Genomic DNA, 24,407 nt, shown 5'->3' on the forward strand with positions numbered 1-24,407 from the left:
TGTGAATGAAAATATGCACACTAAATAAAATATTTTTATTCACATACTAAGTCGATTGGGGTGGGGTGTGACATCTGCATGTAGATGTAAAGTGGGTCCAAAGGGTAAAAGGTTTGAATACCACTGGTTTAAAGCCATCTTAAACACAGAATGCAAACGGGTTTTACAAGCTCTGCTTCACCTACTTTTATGCATGTAATTATTTAAACATCTCTCAGACACAAAGTAGGATACACAAAGAACTAGTTTGTTTTTATGTGCCTCCAACAAAAGGGAGTAGAGATCACCTTCTACATGAACACTGTAAAGTGTTGAGAATGAACTGCACAGGTGAATGAGGGAAGAGTTTTGAGCAAATATACTGAGATATAAAACATGGACCTCTCAATAAAGAAATGGGACTGTGATGACAATTTACAGAGAGAAATTACTGCACGTTGCTGACTCAGATAGTAGCAGTCATGACAGACTGCTTTGCAGATGAACAGAAAAATGTAAACCTCATGCTATTTACTTTAGCAGCAGCTAAACAGCAGGAATAGTAATAAGAAAATCAGACCACATTTGTGAATGGTTTTTATCAATGCACACATAAAATGTATATATTTGCACAATCAGAAAAATTAACATCTTCAGTCAAAACACTGGTGATGGAAAAAGGAGAAATCTGTTATGTCAACTATTGAAAATGCAAGCAAATAACTAGCATTACCTCCTTACTAGAAAGAACTGAATCTGTATTCATAATTTCAGTTTCAGACTGAAATTCAGTGATTCACAGGAATGACGTAAAGTCTTAACTTTAAAAATGTTTATAGAACTAAACACACAATGGTCTCCCAAGTCAGTGAAATAAAGGATGTGCAAGAGAGAAGGTGAATACTCAAACTCCCCCAAGGTTTCAAGAAATTATTTGGTCTTGGTTATTTTTGTATGAACTCTTTAAAATCTTTATGCCTATCCTTCTAAAGAGGTGAATACTCTCTCATGGCAGTGTCTACTCATCAAATACAGTACTCCACTTTCTGAAGACAGAAAGAAAGCATTAACATTAAGGCATACACAGAACTATGCTGTCTGCTTCTGTTAAATTAGAATCAGTTCTCTTGAACTTGAATATTTGGAATGTTGGCACAGAACTGAAGCCGCCATGGAAACAGCTGCCAATCTCACTGATTCTGTGAGGTCTTTGTAACTTGCATTTCCCTAAAACACACACATCCTGAAATGGCTTTTAATTACACAAACTGAAAATTGGATAAAACTTTCAAATAATAAGTAACAGGTAAAATAAGGGGTTTACTTTATTTGTATGTTATGTACAGAATACACTTTTTGTATTATGATGGGGCAGGTCAAAACAACAGCTATAACTTCCATATTATGCTGTTTTTTTTTCCTTTTAAACCTGCTGGAGATGATATTTTATGCTCTGAACCAGAAGGACAGAACAGACTGGATTTCCTAAGCTGGATGAACACAGCTAAAAAGAAGCTTATAACCCTACAGCCAAGTTAGCACTATCTTGCATATCTGAAGAAAAATGTTTTCTTCTTAAACAAAATGTCCTAAGAATAGTTTTATAGTTTTATAAAGATTAACAGTATCAATATGATAAACTGAAGAGTACTTTGTTATAAGCAGCAATCAAATTAACCTGCCAGGAATAAATGTGAGACATGGTCATTCAACAATTACCATTTTAAATTACTATTCTGGAAGTGTTCACTTACTGCAAACATGCAATCTCCCAAAATATTATTAAGCAAACTATGTTCTTCAATATGCTTGATGACTCATCTAGACAAATCAAAACATCTACTGATCGACAAAAGGTGTAACAGATAGCTTTTGTAAATGTATATTAGACTACTTAGAACTTATCTTATTAAGTATTTTGTTTTATTTTTCCTCTTTGTAAAAACAAATCAGGAATGATATTATAAAGTTATTTGGCTAAACTGTATACTTCAGCAAATTAGGAAAAAAGATGGTGTTCCAGCCAACGCAGAAAATCCAACTGCCTGCACAATATTCAGTCCCAAACAATAGCTTAATTAGGATTGTTCATGTAAAGGCCTAGTATCTTCCTCATCCTCTTCATCTTCTTCACAATCCTCTTCATCTGTTTGCTGATCAAGTTCCTCTTTAGTTATCATTTCAAAATCATTTCCATTGCCACTACTGTGCTGAGACCGGTCATCCTCTCGCCTGTCACTGTCTGTGTCTGAATTCCGTTCGCCTCCAGAACCTTCAGATCCCAAGTTTCCCAGCTGATCAGCTTTGCCATCCTCATCTTCCTTTTTCTCACTGTCAGATTTCTCTTCACTGTCAGATTTGGGTTGCTTTTTGGATTCTGACTTCTCCTCTTTCTTTGAGTCAGCTTTTGGTCCTTTGTACTCATGTGTGTACAGGGGTCGGAAGGAATCAATGAAGCCAACATCAGCGGTGAGATTGGGCAAGAACCAGAAGTGATGCCTTCCACCCGTTATCAGCCAGATGATAAGGAAAAGGATGCAACGAGCTGCAAGGAAAAATGTTCAAGTATTTTTAATGATATTTATAGAAGACATAGCGTATTTCTTACTGCAAGTGATAAATACCCTAAATGGTCAACAGAGGCAAACATCTGGGTGAGATATATATAATCAGCCCAGTGAAAACTTGAAGGTATTTAAAGGCTCAGTATTTTCCCACCACTATCTTTCCTTAACTGCTTTTCTTCTCAAAGAGGCAGCTCAGGTATCTGACAACAGAGGATCTCTGCACCATTTCTTCTTTCCTTATCTACCTTGGGTCTTATGATGGAAGAAAAAGGGGGCTATAAATCGAATAAACAAATATTTACTACATTAAAGTCTAAAGTATTAAAACATAAGCTCAGTCCTTATTTAGCTGAGAACAAACTCACACTTTTTTCATTCCCTGAAGACAAATAAAAGCCTACTTTGGATGGCAGAATAATATAGACTCTTTGCCTAAGCTATAAGACTCAACTGCACTTCTCAAGCCAGGTCTTCTTGGTGGTACTACAATGGTCTGGAGGTCTGCTTTACACTATCAAGAACAGAACATTTATTGTTGCAGCTCCTGCTCTGTATGTTCTCCCCACTGATGTTAGGCAAATATCAACAGTTTTGACATTTAGGTTTAAGATATAATACTTCACTCAAACTTTGTCTGAATTGTGATTGAGCTATGTTGTTTTCATTATCTTGTGACTTTTTCCCGTGTGTCCTTTATAATTGTGGTTTTTAGGCTGGCTGCTCTAAACCATTTCCTTCCCTTCCACTTTGCATGCTACTACCTTTCTATCTAAATTTCTTCCACTCCTACGTGTGCTTATATATTTTGCACGCAGGGACCTGTTGCTGCTAACATCAGTACTGTGCCACTAATAGGCTGCAGTGCAGCAGCCACTGGCCAAGGGAGTCAAGCAAAGTAGTGCTGGGCAAGCTGAAACACTGAGACCTACTCAAAAGTGAAAAAATACCACAGTGGACACACAAATTGCTGTATTAGTTCACAGACAGCAAAATCAAGAGGGCAGCATTTCACAGTTGGAAATATTGACAGGTGAAGTTCCTTATTTATACAGCTTCATAGGTCAAAATCACTAGTATTTGTAGGTTTTTTTATTTCACTTCTAATTTGTAGTTCATTTGTAATTTGTAGTCTACTTTCTTTAAGCATCTCATGATATTGTGCTACCAATTAAGGAAGTTATCTCATAATAGGAATCCTCCATCTACTTGCTTTACCCAAAATCCCCCTATTTAAAAGATGCATTTAGAAATGTAGGATTGCTGTGTAGATTTGGCACAGGAATGGAACATCAGCCTCTAAAACATCACATTCATCACTTGTATTTTATAAGAATCTTATAGATTGATTAATGGCAGTGGGAGAAAAAAACACACCCTAGCAATCCTATTCTATTTCTACGTGGGCAAAGGACTGCAGTCTTTAGAACTGCTTACAACTTTGGTCTTCTAAAAACAACTATCTGTGTGGTTTTTGCTTATTTGTTTACTGTCAGGTGCTGTAGCACAGAGAGATGGATTGCCTAGTCCACCAAAAACTAAGGACAAAGATGCCACTGCTGCAAAGGCAATGAGAGAAAGAATAGGCATGAGTTCTCTTGAAGGAGCACTGTAATTAGGTTGCCCCATGAGACAGAAGTGGCAACAGAGCACTGTTCCTGTCTCCAAAGTTTGAAATCAATCATAAATGCTGCTCATTCACAGTCAGCTATTTTTCAAATGGCACAGTGGTGACATATAGTGGCCATCTGGGAAACAGCCACATTGTGTAAGCCTATGGGGAACTTAGGGCCAAGTTGTAGAGATGGGGTCAGGAAGGAAAAGACAAACAAGACACACTTACCAACAGCCAAGAGGAGAATGCTAGCCACAAAACACCCGGCCCCTACACTCAGATAATAAACTCCTACTCGCATCTCTGCAGGCCAGAGCGGGAAAAGGGTTGCAGCTATAACAGCAGTCACTGTTTTAAAAAGAGAGAGATTAAGTATGAGAAACACCAAGAAATTTAAAACCAAATTAATAGCTTGAGTTGCATAAACTGACAACACCTGAAAAACACATGTTCAGTAACACTGGCATTTTAACAATGCAGTAATAGCTTGTGGCAGCTGACTGGGATCTAGTGCATCCACCACACATTCCACTTTTGTTTAGGAAAAAAGAAGAATGGGAACAAGCCAAGGCAAAGTTCTCTCACAAAAGCATCATCAAAAGCTGCTCATGCAGTGATTGCTTATGGATGGAAAAACAAACCAAATTGGAATAAGTCTTATTTGTTTAAATATACAAAAGAATACATATTATTTGATTTCCTTAGGGAAAGAAGACTTAAATATATTGGGGAAAGTAATAAAGAATCATGCAAAGATAAATGGGCAATTGTGATTAAGAAAGTGGGAGGTAAAATGGGTTTATGAAGAAGTAAAAATATAATTAACAATCATTTTCGGAGATGTGTAAAATATCATTAACTTTTTTAACAAATTAATTTTTATTACACAGTACGTAATTCAAATTATACAATTCACATTTCATAATATGCTTTTCTCCCTCAATGCTGTACTTGGGAGAGGGGAGAAAAGCATATTATGAAATGTGAATTGTATAATTTTAATTATGTACTGTGTAATAAAAATTAATTTGTTAAAAAAAGCATCATCAAAATCTATCAGAGCTTGCCAAGTGCACATTGGGTTCTATGGCATAAAAAAAACTTCCTAGGGGAGTATGCCCTATCAAACTGGACAAGATCTTCCCAGTCATGAACAATGAGGAACTCATTCAGAACTCCTTGAGGTTTTTCCTGGCTGCCCAATACTGACTGCTACTATCATTACTGCTACAACATATGAGAACATCACTTTCATCCTATCATAGCCCTTTAACTTCTACAGAGAACAGAGTAACTAAAACAGGATAGTTTTATCAGTCATTATTTCTTCTAATGCACAACACATTTTTAATTAAACTTTGGAATTCTTTGGAAGTGCTAAAAACCATTTCCCCATTCCACTTCTGTCATGTGACACAGATGATCCTAATGCTGTCCCAAGGCCTTCTTTGGTTAGTCAGGAAATAAAACTGTGAACTGGCACTTCATTGTCTCACTCTCATTTTGATGCAGAAGCACCATAGCAGTCTTGTGGCTCCAGTATGTAGGAGTAAGACTCTTGATTGAACAATTCTAATCTTCTCTTCTTTCGTCAAGCACCCTGGAAATATGTTCACCAGAGATTTCTGCAGATTATATAAATCTGTTAAACCTTCCTAAGAATATGTAATGTACTCTCATTTGTACCATATATGTATTCCCAAATATTCTGCATGTTAATACTTAATAAAGCTAATTTAAGATAGATTAAAGTACTTCATAGAAATAGCAAGAACTCTACACATAAGAGAACACTTTCTATCCCATGGCAGTTGTAGCATCCCATACTTTTCTCCTGTCTGTATAAACCTTTAAGGAGGACCCTGAAACACTTATGAAATGAAGGCACACAATCAATTAGCACCAAACCTTGAAATCTGTCAATCATTTAAAAGATACATGCACATGTATCCAATTCTAGTACTGATTTGACACAGTAAAAATCTGGTCATCAATTTGGGTTTTTTTTGCCTTCCTCAATAGATCTGGCACCTTGAGGCAGGTGACAGAACATTATCATATATACTCGTGTATACGTCCAAAAATTTATACCAGAAATGACCCCAAAAACTGGGTTCAACTTATATACGGGTCAATACAGTAACAGGCACTTCCCAGTCTGGCTCACTCTTGAGGGGACAGCCAGGCACAGGAGGAAGGGTGGGCATTGGTCCCCTCAAGCCTCCTCCCTAGTCTGGGCTGAGGAGGAAGAGGAAGAGTGCATGCCGCCCATCTGTGATTGCTTGCAGTCACCCACTTGTCTCTTCCTCCTCTCCACCTTCTGTGAGGAGATACAGACAACTGAGGGTGGGTGGATGGGTAGCAAAGCAAGACATCCTTTGTTACATGCACTTAGGTTTTACCCTCAAATTATCCACAGGTCATCTAAAAATCCATAATTTTGGATCCAAAACCTACCCTCGACTTATATGTGAAGTCAACTTATAGTCAAGTATATATAGTACATTACAGGCAACTAGTAAAAACTAAAAACATCATAAAACATCATGCCCTTGGAAAAGTCACAGATATAATGAGATTATTACCTGTTTCACTCATTAATGATCATTCTAACTTACCAAGTATGAGTCCCATGGCAAATGTTTTAAAATGAACTGGGTCATAGATCCACACATATACCTGAAAGGAGAACAGCCAAGTAAAAATTAAACCAGAATAAGAAAGACAAGTATTTACTAGAAGGCTGTTTGGAGATGATTTACATTAGTTCTTCGTTACTCTAGCAAGGCAGAAAAGGCAAAGAAGTATAAGAGGAATACCCAAATTCCTGGCTAGGCAGTCATCTTGCTTCTCAAGGGAAGATATTCCTCTGCCATATAACATTCAGTAATTATTCAGGATGGTTAAAATGTATGAGCTAAAAAGGGTTTTCTTCGAAATGGGTGAACAGGCAATCAAACAACAAAGTTCAAAACATATAAGGAAGAAATGTTGCATAGTGGGACAAAAAGAAAGTCCCAAGTTTAAGTAAATATTTTATTAGATCTCAACTGGCTGTGATTTTCCAGAAAAAAAGAACTTGGCATCATCATGGGCAGCCCAATGGAAACACAGTATAGTTCAAGAGGCAGTAAAAATGCAAACTCTAGATGACAGTTTACAAAAAAAGGAAGTGAAAACCAGAATGGGAGTGCAGGTTAAATACCATCTGTAGCTCTAGTAGCTCAATCTCAGGAAGGTTGCCATTATAGGTGTGGTAAGGGTAGCTGAAATGATCTTGGAGTTCCCACACTTAGAGATGCCATAACCCGGCTGCAGGTTGCTGGCACGGTCATGGTCCGGTTTCGTGCCAAAACCGTGACTGCCCCGCCTGCAACCACCTCTGCCCCCACGCACGCCTTTGTTATGGCCGCAGCTGCTCATGCGGCCAGCCGGCCGGCCACTTCCGCATCCTCCTCCTCCTCCACCCCCTGCGCGCTCCCTCTGGCCACCAGCCACCTGCCTCCGCCTCCTTCTCCAACCTTCTCCTCCCCCCGCACATCCCCCTGGCCTGCAGGGCTGTGCGCGGCTGGCTGGCTGGCCACCCACCTCCTCCTCCTCTGCCTCCTCCGTGACTGCGCTGAGGAGGCCCACTTGCATGCCTCGGCCCTGGCCACACACCGGCCTCAAAAGGGAGCTGGTCCCCTTAAGGAGGCAGAGCCTCAGAAGGGGAGGAGGAGGAGGAGGAGCCGCGCATAGGGCTAATGAGGAGGACTTCCTCCTCCTGAGGCTGGGGCTGAACAGCCCGCCCCTTCTCCAGGCCTGAGCCTGTGAGGGCTGGCAGGGGGCGGGGCTGTTCCAGCCCCAGTCTGCCCCCATTGGCCAGCCAGACTCAGGAGGAGGAGCTCCTCCTCTGTTGGGCCGGGCTGCAGCCAGAAAGGGCCATTTCCTTTGCCCTTTTTTGGTGCGGATGAGGAGGAGGTAAGTGGCCAGTTCCAGTATTAATGTTTTTTATTTTTTAAAGACTTTTTTTAAAGTGCATTTGTAAATTGTATATTTTAAAGAGCATATTTTAAAGTGCATTTTCCCAAATGCCTTTTCTGTGTGTTTTTGGTGCTTTTAATGCTAACAAGTCTCCCTTGTTTTGTCAATGATAGTGTGGTGATGATGATGATGCAATAAGCCTCTGAAATATGCAGGAGGCCATGTTAAGTAAAGCCATGTGAAATGCCCAAATGTGCTGTTGTGTGTGTTTTGGAATGGAGGGGGGCTGATTTGGCCAGAAAGGGGAGTACATTTCTGTCATCTGTCTAGGAATAATGCCCAAATGACCTCCATTTTGATAATGCCTAAGAAACATGCATTTATATTAACATTTTTTTAAAAAATCATCAATTTTTTTACATGTCCTCCATTTTTAAAAGTGTCCTACATTTGAAAATGTTGTCCTACATTTGTCCTGGTTTGGAGGTCCTGACTTATGGCAACCCTACCCACACTACACAGAAAGTCTTAAATGTTTGGGGCTTTTTAGCACATAAACAAAAGCAAAGCAAAACAAAAAGGGCGTGATTAAAGACTTATAAAATTAGGACAGAGAAATCAATTCCTTCACTAAAAGTAAGAGACAGTCAATTTATTGAAAATAGGTTGAGAACAGACAGACCAAAATAAAGTAATTTTTCACGCAACTGTCTCTTTCGTCATAGGCTTTATACACAGGGATCTAGTTACACAGGGAATCTGTTAATTCTTTGACTGCTCCCAAGAAAATTCTTGATCAAATGAAAGTATTTGATTCCAAGCAATAAGACTACTTAGTGAGGAATGATGCGCAGAAAAGAGGGGCTATTTTCTCTGACCTTCTAAATTATAAATAGCAGCACCAGGTTGAATGCAACAACAAGAATGAACAATAACAAAATAGTTGGCACCAGAAGATACCAGGAAGATGATTATAAAACAGAAGGGGAAGCAAAGCTCAGAACACAACACTTGCTTTGCATGTATAAAGTTACAGGTTTGATGCTCCGCATCTCTAGGGCTGCATCTGCACTGTAGAAATAATGCAGTTTGACATCACATTAACTGCCATGGCTCAATGCTATGGAATTTTATGAGTGAGTTAGCATTCTCTATCACAAAGCTCTGATGCCACAACAAATTGCAAATCCCAAGATTGCACAGGATGGAGCCATGGCAGTTAAAGTGGTGTCAAACTGCATTATTCTATGATTCTATAGTGGGGTTGGAAGAACTCCTGCATGGACCTCTGCAAAGCTGCTGCTAGTCAGTGTCAACAACGCTGGGCCAGGTGGAGCAATACTCTTAGTATAAAATAGCTTGCTATTTTTTCTAGAACATTCCAAGTCACAAAACCAAAGAGTCAAAAAGTCAGTGTCATAAAATGTGGAATGTAGTCTGATAAATGGTTCCTAGACTGTAAACACCTGAACTATTTAGGAATTATGACCATTCATATATTGTGTTTTAAGATAAATAAGTCTTTGAATTTTGCTTATTTCTAATGAAAGTGAGCACAATATATTTGATTTGTTTACTTCAAATGTTTTGCATTAGCCACTGATTTTATTCTGTTTTGCATAATGATTTAATAGTAAAAGAAGAGAAGACTAGCCTCAGAATGTTTCTTGCATATTATTATTCAGTAATTTATCCTATATATCTTGCCTTTTCTCCAGAAATGAGACTCAAGGAGTTTATAAAAAGTGGAATACAGAAAAAAGCACATATAAAGTCAGAAGTTAAAACATACAAAACGTTCTTATTAAAAGGGAATTAGATAAGCCTTAAAATTGAAACCATTTAAAACAAATCCATGAGAAGTCAGCAAACCAACTGTTCCTAAAAATCTAATGGAAAACAAAAAAAAAATCAACTCTTCAAGGAAGGATAGCAAATAGAAAGCTGTATTTACTTCTTTGGGAGGGAGTTCCAAACCAAGAAGGCCTGCTGATAAAACAAATAATCCTATGCCTGTATAATACATACATAAATAAATCTTATGCCTCTATTTTACTGGAAAATTTGCTCTCTGATAAAAAGCTGCCTTGTTGTAGAGAAAGTCAAACATCCTCAGTTAACTGCAAGTTCAGGATTAGCTATACACATAGGACATATTTTAGGACAGTCCTTGAACAAAGACATATTTGTCACACAATACATAATGAACTGATAGCACTTGTTGCAACACAATGTGATGATGGCCACTGTTTTATAAGGAGTAAACAAATTCATGAGAAATAAATTAACAGCTATGTAGCTTGCAAACACAAGCACAGTATGCTTCGAAATATCAGTTTCCGTGGTTAAAATGTGTATGGGGGCGGGGAACAGTCATGAACAGAAAACAAATGAGTGGGAATTGAAAACAAACCTCTTGTCATAACATAAACTGCTAAAAAGAACCTCACTTCAAAATTGGTAAGCATATCTAAATGGACATTTCTCAGCAGCTCTCTTGACCAGTTTCCTCCTCTGTATCAAATTGCTTCTTGGAGTTAATGAAAAAGTAAGCCCATACTTCTAAGTGATCAACAGGGGACCACAACTTCTAATTAATAAGACTAAGGCAGTCAACTGTTCGAACATCAGCATCAACTTTGAAACATAAACATACACAAAGGAAAATAAGAAAATAAGAGGAAAATAAGAAAAAGCCAGAGATAAATCAATAATAATGCCCAAGCAGGACAAAAGTAAAAATACACACTGGTAGGGAGATAGGTCAGCAAAAAGAATTTGTCCAGAATTATGTCTCCATACATAGACTTGCATATGCAGAAATTAAAACTGTAGTTGTTTATCATCCATACCCAGTACAATACTATGTAACAGAGTCAGCAGAGTGCCAGATGCACATTGTGACCAGTGCATACTGTGTACCAACTTCCATCAGGACCTCTTGCTAATGTCTCTTTACATATCTTCACAATTCAGTAAAGGGGTTTCATGGTGCCTCTACTACATAGTTAGCAGAATTATGTAACATCACAGGTAATATAGGATTCTGGGGAACCTTAAGAAGAAAATCTTGCCAATGGATAGTCAAACAGTAGTCAAAGGATGCAGTAGTCAAACAGTCATCAATGAGTAGTCAAAGGATGCAGTTGCACAACACAGTTCTAGGAACTTTAACCAAAGCAGCTAATCACATAGCCCTGTCTGGCCATGAAGAAAACTCCAGATTCTGTAATGTAGTATTACTGTTCACATAATGAATGGCATTCAAGCCAGATGTGTTTCTTCATTCAGACCAGAAATAAATGTCTACAGTCAACTTCCTAGCTGCACAGCTAATTTGGGAGACATGCAAACTATTGAAGAGAAAACAATATCGCCGTCTAACAAATGAAAATAACTAATAATTTATGGTTCTCCTCATTACACCATAGCCCACAATGACTTACACTATGAGTGTACATATCTTCAACACATTTGATCTCAAGCATTCTTAGAAGAAAGGATGATGAGATTGTGCAATGAAAACACTGGTTATGCGTAATTGTATTCACTTGTTTCCTGCCTATTATTTTTAGATTTAGAAAGGTAATCTATAATTTATTTGTGTAGTCATTTATGTAGGCAGCACTTTACAAAGAATAGACTTCACCAGTCCCTTTGGGGTAGAATTTAAAAGAGAAAAAGGAAAACAAAAGAAGAATGGAGGCGGATACAGAAGATTTATATACGATGTTTGTATATGTCAGTGATGTACCTGACTTCATTACAATAAGGAATAGAAACTGGGGGAACAATCCCCTTGTCATGAGGAAGACCTTAAAAGGAAAAAAGATGGTGGTAACAAGGAGGTGTTGCAGAAGTATATTAGTACCAATTCTTTACCGTGAACATTCTTGATAATTTCATCATTCAAAATTCTGTATTTCAAATCACAAAACTCAAAGTTCTATTTTAACACCTTTCTAGTCTGTGTATGTTACATTACAATGAAATTGTATTGGACTTGTTTTACATAATCAGAGCCGGCTTGGGAAAGTTAGTTCTAACAGGTGGCATAAAGATGTTGAAAATATAAATAAATATATTTGGGGAATTATATTACATCAGAATATTTTGAATATGACTTGGACACTGCCTGCTGGGCAAAAACTAGCAAAATGAATTTTAACAGAGAGAAATGTAGGACAATACTCATGGGCAGTAGAAATTAAATGCACAGATACAGGATGGGTGACACCTGGTTTGACATCAGTACATGCGAAAGGGATCTAGCTAAACAACAGTCTTGGTGGACTACAGGGTGAACATGAGTCAGCAATGTGATGCAGCAGCTAAGAAACCCAGAGCAATTCTAGGCTGCAGTAACAGGAGTATAGTGTATAGGTTGAGGGAAGTAACAGTACTACCCTATTCTGCTTTGGTCAGACCTCACCTGGAGCACCACAATTCAAGGATGTGGACAAGTTGCACATGTCCAGAGGAGAGCTATCAAAACAGTGAAAGTCTAGAGACCATGCCCTATGAGGATCTACTTAGGGAGGCTGGGTATGTTTAGCCTGGAGAAGAGAAGATTAAGGGGTGATCTGAAGGGATGCCACATTGAGGATGGAGCAAGCTTATTTTCTCCTGCTCCAGAAAATAGGACCCAGAGGAATTGATTCAAGCTACAGGAAAGGAAATTCTACCTAAACTTTAGGAAGAACTTCTTGACAGTTAGAACTGTTTAATATAGTGGAACATGCTGCCTCAGAGTGTGGTGGAGTCTCCTTCTTTGGAAGGATTAAAACAGAGGCTAGATGGCCACCTGTTGGAAGTGGTTTGATTTTATATTCCAGCATGGCAGGCAGTTGGATTGGATGGCTCTTGTGGTCTCTTCCAATTTCATGGTGTCTAGTTCTACTGTCAAACCCAGATCTGTGGGCCTTGGTCAGTAATAATTTTAAAAGGTTCATATGGATTTATTGGGAGAACCAGGTGGGTACAAAAGTGTTTCATTTTTATTGCCCATTATATTTTACACAACCCTTACCTATCAATTTTCCCCTAAAATGTAACGTGACGAACACATATCTAAAGGGGGGGGGGGGGATGAACAGGATATGGAGGCATGACAAAACAATGAAAGGTCAAGCAGTCATCCACCTGTGGAATATTTCCTGCCATCTGCACAACCCAGAATCTTAGCCAAGTCTAAAGGTTCAGCCAGAACAGAAAGTTTTGTATTGGCTATAGGGAGAAAAATAGAAGCCATTTGTCCTTATTCTGAATGCAACTACAGTCATCCCTCCATATTTGCGGCTTTGATTATTCACGGATTTGATTAATATGTTCTCTCTAGGAATATCTAGGTCCTCCAGCGCAACCCTATGGTTAACTTTAACTAAAAGTTAAGGACAGAATGCTCTACTAGGCCTTTGTAGCTCCTCCAGGGCAGTTCTATGGTCAGTGTCTGTCAGACATCAACCACAGAGTTGCACTGGAGGACCCAGAGATACCTAGAGAGGTGTCCTTTCAGTAAAAACATGGTGTTTTGTTATTTGCAGTTTTTCCATATTCACAGGGGTCTTCTGCCCCTAACCCTAGCGAATATCGAGGGACGACTGTAATGGTATGGTCCATCTGACTAAGGCATACATTTTTCAGGATTTTCAGCAACAGCAAGCCCATTCTTTTCCAAATTATAAACATATTGGGAAGCCACAAGCTGTGGTATTAAGATATAAAAACTGTCTTGTTGAATCAGACTAAGATCAATTATAGGCCAGACCTGGAATTTCTATGTCTTACAATTTTCTGGTAAGTTTTTGTTCTGTTAGATTTTTTATTTAATTTCTTTAAATATGCCTTTTTAACACAGAGAGCCATACACCTTTAATTCTGATCAACTGCTTCACATTCTAATATTAGCACTTCAAAGAAGAATCCAGTCAAGCTAATGGATTTCTCCACATTTTTACGTAATGTAAATGTTACAGACAGCAAAATGTCAATATTAGAGCAACTGAGATGCCACATACCTCGTTTCCATCCAGAAAAACTTGATCTTCATGAGGTTCAAGTTTAAACTTTCTTTTTGTCTCCTTCTTTTTAGGTGTGCCTGGGGTCTCATCCTAAAGACATATATTGAAAACAGACTTAAGGGAACCAAGCTCATGAGTCTTCTCATTAAAGCTGTGAGATGGAAGCATTCAAAACAATTTTTGGAGACACAAAAGAGTCCCCACTCACTTCCCTCCCTCTTGACACTTTTTGATTTGAAAAAGTAAATACTAAAGTGAAGGTTCCAGTCCAGATTATAGATTTCAAGCTTCAATATACCCTTACAAGTGATCCTTTCATTAAAACCACAGAAAATATTCTCTTGCTATCAAGGAAGTAAGTTAAACTACTATTTGGTTAACTATTCAGTCTAAGATTACAGATCACTCAGTGAGTAAGATACAACTACAGATTGTTCTTGCCCACTGATTCTCTTCTTGTTCTTAGAACATCCAGTTCTAAGATAATGTATTTCAATTTGAACACAAATTCCTTGAACATCTTTCCAAACAAATCTTAAATCATAGATCCTTATAAAATTTGGATTAAGTAAAGTTCAGACTTTCCAATAAACCAGAAAAAATATATCTTCCATCTACTTTGCTCTTCTCTCTGTCAACGTCCCCTTCCCTCTTCTACTGCCTAGAGATGTATTCATTCCACCACAGTGGATAGAAAGAGTACTGGAATGTTACCAAGGCTCTCTAGGAATCATCCACTATTGTTTAAAATACAAGCATGATCCAGCCAATGTTAAGTACTTCCAATTTCCACTCATTTCAAAGATTTATATAATTGCAAAAGTAGCCTATAACAAAATCTTTAAATGGTCTATGATTGCTATGTACTATGTTTTTTATTTTGCTGATAAATGTAAAATAATTAACCACTGGTAACTGAAGAGGGCAAAATACAAATAAACATGGGACTTAATTATAGCTATGTTTTCAGCCCACCTAGATACAAAAGTGAAAATGTGTTGATTGTCTTGATTGAGAATCTTTGTGAGAAAATGCCAGGGCAGACCTCTTTGTTCTTCTGGATTTTTTAGTGGCATTTGATACCATATCTTAATCTCACTCTGGACTGCTTTTGGGAGTGAGGCTAGAGCCTTTGGAGGGGCAGGACCAAAAAGGCAGTACTGGAAAATTACTCTTTTGCCCCACAACTCTGTTAGAGGCCTAGAGGTTTGGGCTGATGTATTACCGCTACCATTTTACCTCTTGTTTTGATCTACTAATCTGGAAGACAGACATGTTTGCTTCCAAAATCTTCTATACCAAACACTTCATGTTCTCTTTTCAAAACTATCTCATATGGAACCATATCTTAAGTATGACAAAATATGAAAAAAGATGTGGTAGAAAGGAAAAAAACCAAACAAAAAATCTTAGGGGAATGTTTCACTGTGGTTTTACTGCAGTAAGCTTTGTTGGCTTGTTTTTGTTGAATTTTCATCTTATTTTGAATGAAATGTTATTTACTCCACCATTCTTAGCAGTTTAATACTAGTATATTTTATTGTTATTATTATTATTTCTTACCCACCTCTCTCCATGGATTGAAGTGAGGAGTAACAAAAATTAACAGATACACATCAATCAAAAAGGAGCCCTGGTGGTGCAGTGGTTAAATGCCAGTACTGCAGCCACTCACTCACAAACCACAAGGTTGTGAGTTCAATCCCAGCCAGGGGCTCAGGGTCAACTCAGCTTTGCATCTTTCCATGGTTGCTAAAATGCATACCCAGCTTGTTAGGAGCAATTAGCTTACATTTGTAAACTGCTTATAGACTGCTCAGTGCAGTATGAAGGAGTATATAAAGAAAGCTGCTATTGCTATCAAAATACACATCAATTTAAAAGGACATACATACAATTTAAAATGACAAGATATATGAATATTAAAACAATACACACTTAAAATTCATCATTTAAAATTCACTCACTTTACATTTACACTCACCTTCTTTCCCTCTTCTTTCTCACCATCCTTTTTCTTCTCCTTTTCTTTCTCTTTCTTAGCCTTCTCATCTTTCCCACCATCCTTTTTGCTCTTTTTCTCATCTTCCTTTCCACTCTCAGTCTTTCCTTTCTCTTTCTCTTTTTCTTTCTTTATGTCCTTGTCTGGTTTCATTTTCATCACTTTTAGTGCTCGATGAAAAAACTGTTTCTTCAGAAGCCTTAAAAAATAAAATCATACTTAATTGGGTAGTTCACTGCTAAAATGGAATTATATGGTAAAACAGATCCATAACTATGCCTATGAGCAAGCACAGTACCGATTTTCATTCTATTTTAGCTGTGGCAGAGTCTCTAGAAAGATCATGGGGGAAATAAATCAACAAATAATACATTTAAACTTAGTTAACCCCAAGTGACTTCTTCCTGAAGTGCTGTCAGTAACAATTAGGCTGTTCAGCATAAGAGCTATTTCTCCTAGTCTTATCAAGTACAGTGGTACCCCGGGTTACGAAAGTAATTCGTTCCGCCGCCGCTTTCGTAACCCGGAAACTTTCGCTAGCTGAAAAAGCCCATAGGCTTTAATAGCGAAAGCCGCGATTCCGTGTGAAATCGCGCCGAAAAGCACCAAAATTTCTTTCGCAACCCGGAATAACCTTCGTAACCCGGAAACAATTAATTAAGTGAATTTCTTTCGTAACCCGGAAATTTCGTAAGGCGGCGCATTCGTATCCCGGGGTACCACTGTACAAATATCTAATCTGCAACAGCAACAATATGCTGTGGCTGGAGCGTTGGCGTCAAATTGCAAATTTTGTAAACTGTCTGGACATAGGCAAAACCATACAATTTCAGGCCTGGGTCCTTAGAAATATACTTTAGGGGCAAAAACAAAATTGGCCCAATGATTACTTCGAACATAACCTTAGCACAATACCTTATGACTTATCAGGCACAATACATTTAAAATACATTTAACATATCCTGTTTAAATGAAGTCCATATTCAAGATGCACACCTAAAGAAAGAACCAAATCATATGTAGCAATGATGGATAGCATCATGCAGATCACATCCACCCTCAAAGTCCCCATTCACCTGAACACAAGCAGTAATAGTTACGCTATCAAGAGCCATGATAAAGAAAGGTCTTTGGCTGTGGGGATATGCCTCCTTATATTCAAATGAACACAAGAAGGAATACCCTTCAGATATTTCTGCTCAGCACAGGAAAGTTGGGGTTTAAGAGAATCAAACTTCCATGTGCAAGGATTGTGGGAGCACAGCCAGCATGTGAGGCCTCATACCTCTTGTTTCTCTACCCTGTTTAGGCATAATGACCAATCCACACAAGTCCTTCTGCAAATGGAAGAGCTTCTTCCATTCCTGAAAGAGCCTCAGATTCAGCAGAGACTTCTACCAGAGGAAAAGAGAAGGGGAAAATAGGTACTTCTTGGTGATTCCCTGTTTCACCTTGCAGTCCCCTGCAAAGTTAATCCAAGAGGACCAAGAGGGATCCTCCAGAGCAAAATGGAAAGTGATGTGGGGGACTGAAGAATCAATGAAATCGCTGAAAACCATTCTACTTCCTCCAGTGACAATAATGTGAAAAGAAGTCTACTTAAGAGAAGTTTGGAAAGCGCCAACAAATTTAGCAATAACTTTTAAAGACTAAGCTCCTACCTGTTGCAATAATCAACTACAGATTCTCGAGTTGTAAACAGAGCTTCTTCTCCTTTCTTGGCTTTTGCCCACTTAGAATCCAAAAGGCAATCCACAGCTTTCGATGCTAAGGGAAAGGAAGGGGGAAATTAACAGTTCTCAGAAGGCTGCTAGACAGGAGAAATGTGATTGCTTTTGCATGATACCTGAAGCTAATGGAAATTTTGGTCCAGTAATCCACTACAATTGCAACTTCAAGTTCACGGACTTGAAATCCACAGACTCGAAAATCCATGGAGGGGCAATCGCTATTAACCTTAATGGGGCATGCACCCCACGTGCACACGCCCCATTCAAGCCTATGGTGCTTGAATATGTGTGAGATTTGGAACTCACTGGGGGCGGGGGAGATCCCCCGCGAGTTCCAAGGTGCGACTATATTTCTTATTTATTGACATCTCAGGGAAACAACCTGAAATAGCATTGAAACCATTATTTGAGAACTCCCACAGTGTTGAAACACATCCTTTAAACATTTGGGGTACCAGTTCAAAATAAAAATTTGCATTTTAAAAAAAAAACATGAACAGCTTAAGTCATGGCGCACTTAACTTTGGCCTGATACAGACAGACCAAAATAAAGCTGCTTCGGGTCTCTTTGGAGGTATGCTGTTTAAATGATGCATGTGTCCTAAGAGTCCGGAAGCTGCACCAAAGCTGTGCTCCAGTGCTTAGGACTGGAGTGTGGCTTTGGCGCGACTTCCAGACTCTTAGGACCCATACATCATTTCAACAGCATACCTCCAAAGAGACCTGAAGCAGCTTTATTTGGGCCTGTCTGTATTGGGCCTTTGATTGCACAAAAATCTAATTATTCATCATTATTTAAACGTTTTTGCTTGTCCAGGCTTCTGTCCAGTATTGCTTTGCATTGAAAGAATTGATGGCATGACAAATGTCTACTACTGTAAAGTGGCAACCTGCTGTAGCTGATTATCAAAAGACAATGCCTGGTGGAGGAAATGCAGGAAAGACACTAAATGCCAGCCATTTTCTATTGCTATGAATGTTGTTTTCTTTTTTTCCTTCTAAGCTATGACCCAAAAACTAGATGTGCAGGGATGAGTGAGTGAGTTGGACAGACAGACTGGCTGGATATCAGGTGTTAATCTAATACAAATGTGAGGCTTGTGGAAACGAACATTTTGAGATTGCTTACAAAAGAGGATGGTAAGCCTAATTTGGATTCCTGGATAGACCATATTTATAGGATAATGTCCAGGTAAGATGTGCAATGATACATTTAAAACACAGAATTTACATACATTCAAGATGAAAAATCTCCCATGTTTCTGAACACCAGTATAACTCTTAAGAGTCAGCATCAAGTACTTGGAATTAACCCTGTGCATGGTTAGAAAAATAATCAAGACTGCCTAAGAACCAAAATAAAAATTTAGACATTCAAATAGGTAGGGATTTTCCAGCTTTGAATATATGCATATTCAAAACATTAACATAAGATGCCATCCCATGAATGGAGGTTTTACATCATAATTGTTCCAGAAAGGTTTCCAGAAGTAGAAATGAAAAAAGGAAATTTTCCTCCCAGACAAATCTGATATTTGAGAACATGGCAGCACAACCCTGTATATATTAGCTCAAATGTAAGTCCCATTATGTTCTACAGATTACTCCTTCATAACTGTGCTCCGAGAACAAAATTATTAAGTAGGAGAAAGCGGCTTATCTACCACCAAGAGCACTCTGTTAACTAGTGTTTTCAAAATCACAATTATCCATGAGAACAATGCAGGACTTTTTATTCACTGCAAGCTCAGAAATAAAGAAAAAGTGATAAAACCTGATGCTGAGACAATTAATGGCTCACGTTACTATACATCCTCCAATAGCAAATATACAACTTCAACAAGAGCAGCTCTTTGACCATGTCTGTTTGTAAACTGTGCCCACACTGATGAAATCACTCCCATATGTCATTTTTAGTAGGCAGCATTATTGAAGAGCCCTGGGGCTTCTTAAAGACTAGCAAATGATAGCATGGGCTTCCACGAACTTATCCATCAAATGCTCAGATTAACACTTCATGCAAATGATGTAGTGGGATACAAGTCACAAGAGCTCATACTATATTAAATCTCTTAGTTTTCAGCATATTTACAGGATCCACTTCTTTTTTGCTGCAACAGGCTACCACTTTGATAACTGATATTATGGTAGTGCTGAATTAAACAAATGAACACAGTGCTTCTGTGTTGATATCGTGGAATTGCTTAGATGCAACATCAATATCCAGTCTAGTTTTGCTCACTGAGGCAGATGCCAGCCACTTAAAAAAAAGGTGCTACTGCAGCCATCCTCTCCAATTCCTGTGGGCTCCACTCTGCCATGTATGTTAAGTATGAGGCTAACAGACACTGACATAGAAGATGATGATGGTATGGAGGGGAAATGTCTTTGTCTGTTCTACTATGAGAAGGTAGTGAGAACAGAAGAAATCTACTCTGCACAAAGTAGCACAACTTACCATGCTTTCCCTTTGTTGCTAGTGGCCATACAATGTCATTCCTGTTCCCCCTGCTCACCTCAAGTAGCAGAGGCAATGCTCCTTTGGGTGAATGGAAACTGACAGAAGCTGGAGGCCAGCAATACAGAAAGGGGGGGGGGAACCCCTCCTAAGCTGTAATGCTCTCAGAAAAGGTCATCAAGCAAGACACTAGTTCAAGGTGTTGCAGTGATGCCCAAAATGGCACAGATGATGAGATTCCTCTTTTATAATTCCCACTCACCAGTGCCTCATAAATCTAGAAAGCAGACACACAGAAGGCACCTGGGCCAAGGCTTTTTCAAACTTAGGACCATCCCTGATGTTGCCTAAAGAACTTCAAAATTCACATTTAACTAAACTACAAAATGCAAATTTCACACAAAGATATTACTGTCATAGAGAACCAATTAAGGGAGCTGTTTGTCTTATTACAAGAATATTTCTTGTGTGTGTGTATGTTTTATTGTTGTCATCCATAAAACTTTCCGAATTTGTATTAAAATAAACATCATATATAGTACAAAGTGGGAAATAGATATTATAAAGATTTAGCAGGGCTGCAGGTTTTTAAACCACACACTCACTTTCCAATTATCTTCCATCGAAAGACAAAGATAAATTTGTGATTCACTATTATTTACTCCTTAAATGTTAGAACTTCCAGCAGTTATGTTGCCTTATTATTGGAAGAAAACATAAATTTACCAATGAAATAATCAACTCTGTGACCCATCATGTTGGTAGACTTGGTTGGACAATTGAACCGCAGGTATTTAGCAACAGCCTTTTCTTCTTTGAATGGCTCACCCACCTCCTGTAAGAGAAATACAGAGCAAATGAAAATTGTATTTTAAGCAGGGAGGCTGGGAAATCCATTCTAACAATGTCCATTATGCATGGAAATAGACTTCTCTGGAGATAACCCACTGTCACAGGATCAATTAACACATGTACTTTCATTATTAGATGGCTTCAACAGGTGGTGAACTGTATGTCTGAGTAGGCCATCAGAGATCAAACACCACAGAGCATCTCCCATCACCTCAGATGTATTACCTTCCTACAGATCAGTAATAAGCCATTGAGAAATCAAATACAAACAAAGGAAAAGATCTATATACATGTGTGAACCAGCTCAATACAGTAAATTCAATCAATCTTTGTGTTATGGAATTAACACTCAAATCACAAACTTAATAAAGCCTTTCAAAAGTTCCAACTCTATGATTCTATGATTCATTGTCGTTATGTGTCTTCAAGTCATTTCCAACTTATGGCAACCCTAAGGTGACCTTATGACAGGGTTTTCTTGGCAAAATTTGTTCAGAGGGGGTTTGCCCTTGCCTTCTTCTAAGTGACTTGACCAAGATCACCCAGTAGGCCTCCATGGCCGAGTCTCCAGAATTGTAGTCCAATGTTCAAACCACTATATCACACTGGCTCTCTTCAAAAGCATGGGCAATACTAAAACAATACTAAAACGGAAACAAAAAAAAATTAAGAATTGAAATTTCTGAAACAATATTATTGTGCTGGATTGTAAATATATCTTCATAAGAGGTTTCTTCTGATGTGCATATTTCAATGCAAGCTGAAATATTTTTACACTGGAAGAGTGGGGGCTCACATGGATTCTTGGCAATGATACACTAAGACAGCAGCTGTTTAGTTGAAAACAAACAGATAGAATATACCTCCACTTTTTGTTAGTACCTGTATGGGAGAATATCCTAATGAAGCTGGTTCACTGAATGTAAAATCTTTAAATTTCAGACACACAATTTATTTTTTGATCTGGTGAAAGCAAGGGGTGGAAATATGACTTTGCTAGTATAGATGAAACTGTACTTCCTTGAAGAAAAAGATGCAAGGCCTGGTCACGATCCTTACATTCTGCTGCTGTTGGATTCTCTGGAAATAGCAGTAACTATCGGGGAACCTTCTAGTAGGTGAGCCTAGGGATTGTTCTTGAAAGAGAAGGATTTGACCTCAATCAACTCTTTGGCTTACTGCAATGTGTTCTATTCAATAGCAATAACAAGTACATTTCTGTAACATTTACCAGTGCACTTAAGCACACCCTAAATGGTTTACAATGGGTAAGCTAATTGCCTCCAACAAGCTGGGTACTCATTTTAGCGACCTCAGAAGGATGCCAGGCTGAGTCGAGCCTGAGCCCTTGGTTCATCACAACTTCATGGTTTGTAAGTGAGTGGCTGCAGTACAGGCATTTAACCACTCCACCACCAGGGCTCTATCAGGCCTGACTGAAAAGTCTAGATATTGCATATAGTTTAAAGCGCAGCAGCTTGTCTCCTGTCATGGTCAAGTTAGAAACAGGGTGTCCATGTACACTCTTACACAGGGCAGTCCTCTACTTGAAGACCTGTCCAGTGCAAGTCCCATCAAAAGACAAAGAACCTTGACAGGAGAAAACAGAGCCCTTGAATTTGCCGTTTAGGAGTTAGCAAATCAACAGCAGACAAAGCAGGCACACAGGTCTTCCAATCATACTGTGCTTCAGTTTATAGCAATTATTTTTAAATTTGCCTCTGCATATACAAATTAGCATACATAAATTTTGTCTTCTGTTTGTCTTGCTTTTTACTGCTGCATTTCCTATTTTTCTGGCAATACATTAAGTTGCCACATCAGTTACAAAATGTCTATTTCCCCTACTACAGCTCAAATGCACAAGTTCTTTGCTTTGCCCTGTTCCCAGATCCATGATGGAATGTTTGTTCTATATCCCCTCCTTTTAGGCCAAAATGGGGAAACTACAGCGCTGAGCTTCTCTGTGGCAGAATTTACACTACATAGTACTATGTCTTCTCGTTGTTGTTACCCAATCCTCAGCAGCTCTATTCAAGTCCTGCAAACTCATGCTCATGTCTTCCCTGACTGAGTCTATCTGTCTAGAGTGCAGTCTTCCTCTTAGCCTATTGCCCTCCACCTTACCAAGCATTATTATCTTTTGTAATGAGTTCTGTCGTCTCATTATATGGCCAACGTACTATGTCTATTGGGGCTTATTTGGATCCTAAGAATGTTGTTTAGTGAGAAGCAAAACACCAGCTATTTCAAAATGTTTTGCTGTCAACTAATGAGGTTTGAGTTACTATTGGTTTTAATCTGTTTATGAATTCTTTACTTGGCATGCTGTCTGATTTTTTACTGAATGTGTTACTATCAACGATCAGCTTTTCTATTGATGACTATGATTTTAGACTAATTTTATACCTTTATACTAGGTTACTAAATTTTGGGATGATAGATTTTGCCAGAATTGTAGTTTATAAAAAATGTGAAATGACTGGGAGGAAAAGAAAGGCTGAGACTATCTTAAAATAATGGTTTGGGCTAGTTTCTTCCTTATGGTATTTGACACAGAAGTAATCTTTAAAAAAATAATTTATAAAAATGGCTTAGGAAGATGTTTTTAAACAGTGACAAGCTAAGGAACATGTAAAATTATAGTACTAGGTAACCGCTGCTTCAACAAGCTATTAACATGGCAGGGAATCTTTTTCATGTTTTATGAAAGAAAATGTTAAGCTGGTGAAGCAAGTTTATTTATGGCACAGTGGCTTTTTATGTCTCTTTGCAAACTGGTAGCAAAGTGCAGAAGCAGATCTGCAAATAATACTGACTAGTCAAATAGCCACAGTTCAGGACACTATTGCTTTCTATTCAGCTTTGGAAATAAGGTTTGTTTTAAAAGTAGTTAGCTAGCAAAGAGCACAGCACAAGAGAATTCAGGAAGGGCCATGGGGATTTTGAAAAATATGCACAGAATCTGAAAAGCAGTGGAACAACCTTAATTCATGAATTATTTTTAACACCATGATTCTATTGTTAGTATATGGTTAAGCGGGCTCAACCAATATGGTCCAAAACACACTACAGAAATAATCCAGTTTGAGACTGCTTTAACTGTCCTGGATGAATGCTAGGGAATTCTGGAAACTGTAGTTTTGTGAGACATTTAGCCTTCTCTGCCAGAGAGCTCTGGTGCCACAATAAACTACAATTCCCAGGATTCCCTAGCCCTGAGC

The 24,407-nt window shown here is 38.4% G+C and overlaps 1 protein-coding gene across 1 annotated transcript in view; it reads right to left on the reverse strand.

Moving 5' to 3' along the window:
- Nucleotides 1–563: 563 nt before the first annotated feature.
- SEC62 (SEC62 preprotein translocation factor) overlaps nucleotides 564–24,407 on the reverse strand; it is a 33,287-nt gene continuing 9,443 nt past the window's right edge. The window contains exons 2-8 of the mRNA XM_089508882.1: nucleotides 21,058–21,166; nucleotides 17,805–17,910; nucleotides 16,126–16,342; nucleotides 14,139–14,231; nucleotides 6,777–6,837; nucleotides 4,387–4,506; nucleotides 564–2,524 (exon numbers count right to left, since the gene is read on the reverse strand). Of these exons, the coding sequence (XP_089365008.1) occupies nucleotides 2,058–2,524; nucleotides 4,387–4,506; nucleotides 6,777–6,837; nucleotides 14,139–14,231; nucleotides 16,126–16,342; nucleotides 17,805–17,910; nucleotides 21,058–21,166 (1,173 nt within the window). The 3' untranslated portion in view covers nucleotides 564–2,057. The remainder of the gene's footprint in view (nucleotides 2,525–4,386; nucleotides 4,507–6,776; nucleotides 6,838–14,138; nucleotides 14,232–16,125; nucleotides 16,343–17,804; nucleotides 17,911–21,057; nucleotides 21,167–24,407) is intronic.

This window comes from Sceloporus occidentalis, unplaced genomic scaffold (assembly GCF_023333645.1).
Source record: "Sceloporus occidentalis isolate IW3139 unplaced genomic scaffold, rSceOcc1.0.p SCAF_2, whole genome shotgun sequence".
NCBI classification, from domain to species: Eukaryota; Metazoa; Chordata; class Lepidosauria; order Squamata; family Phrynosomatidae; genus Sceloporus; species Sceloporus occidentalis.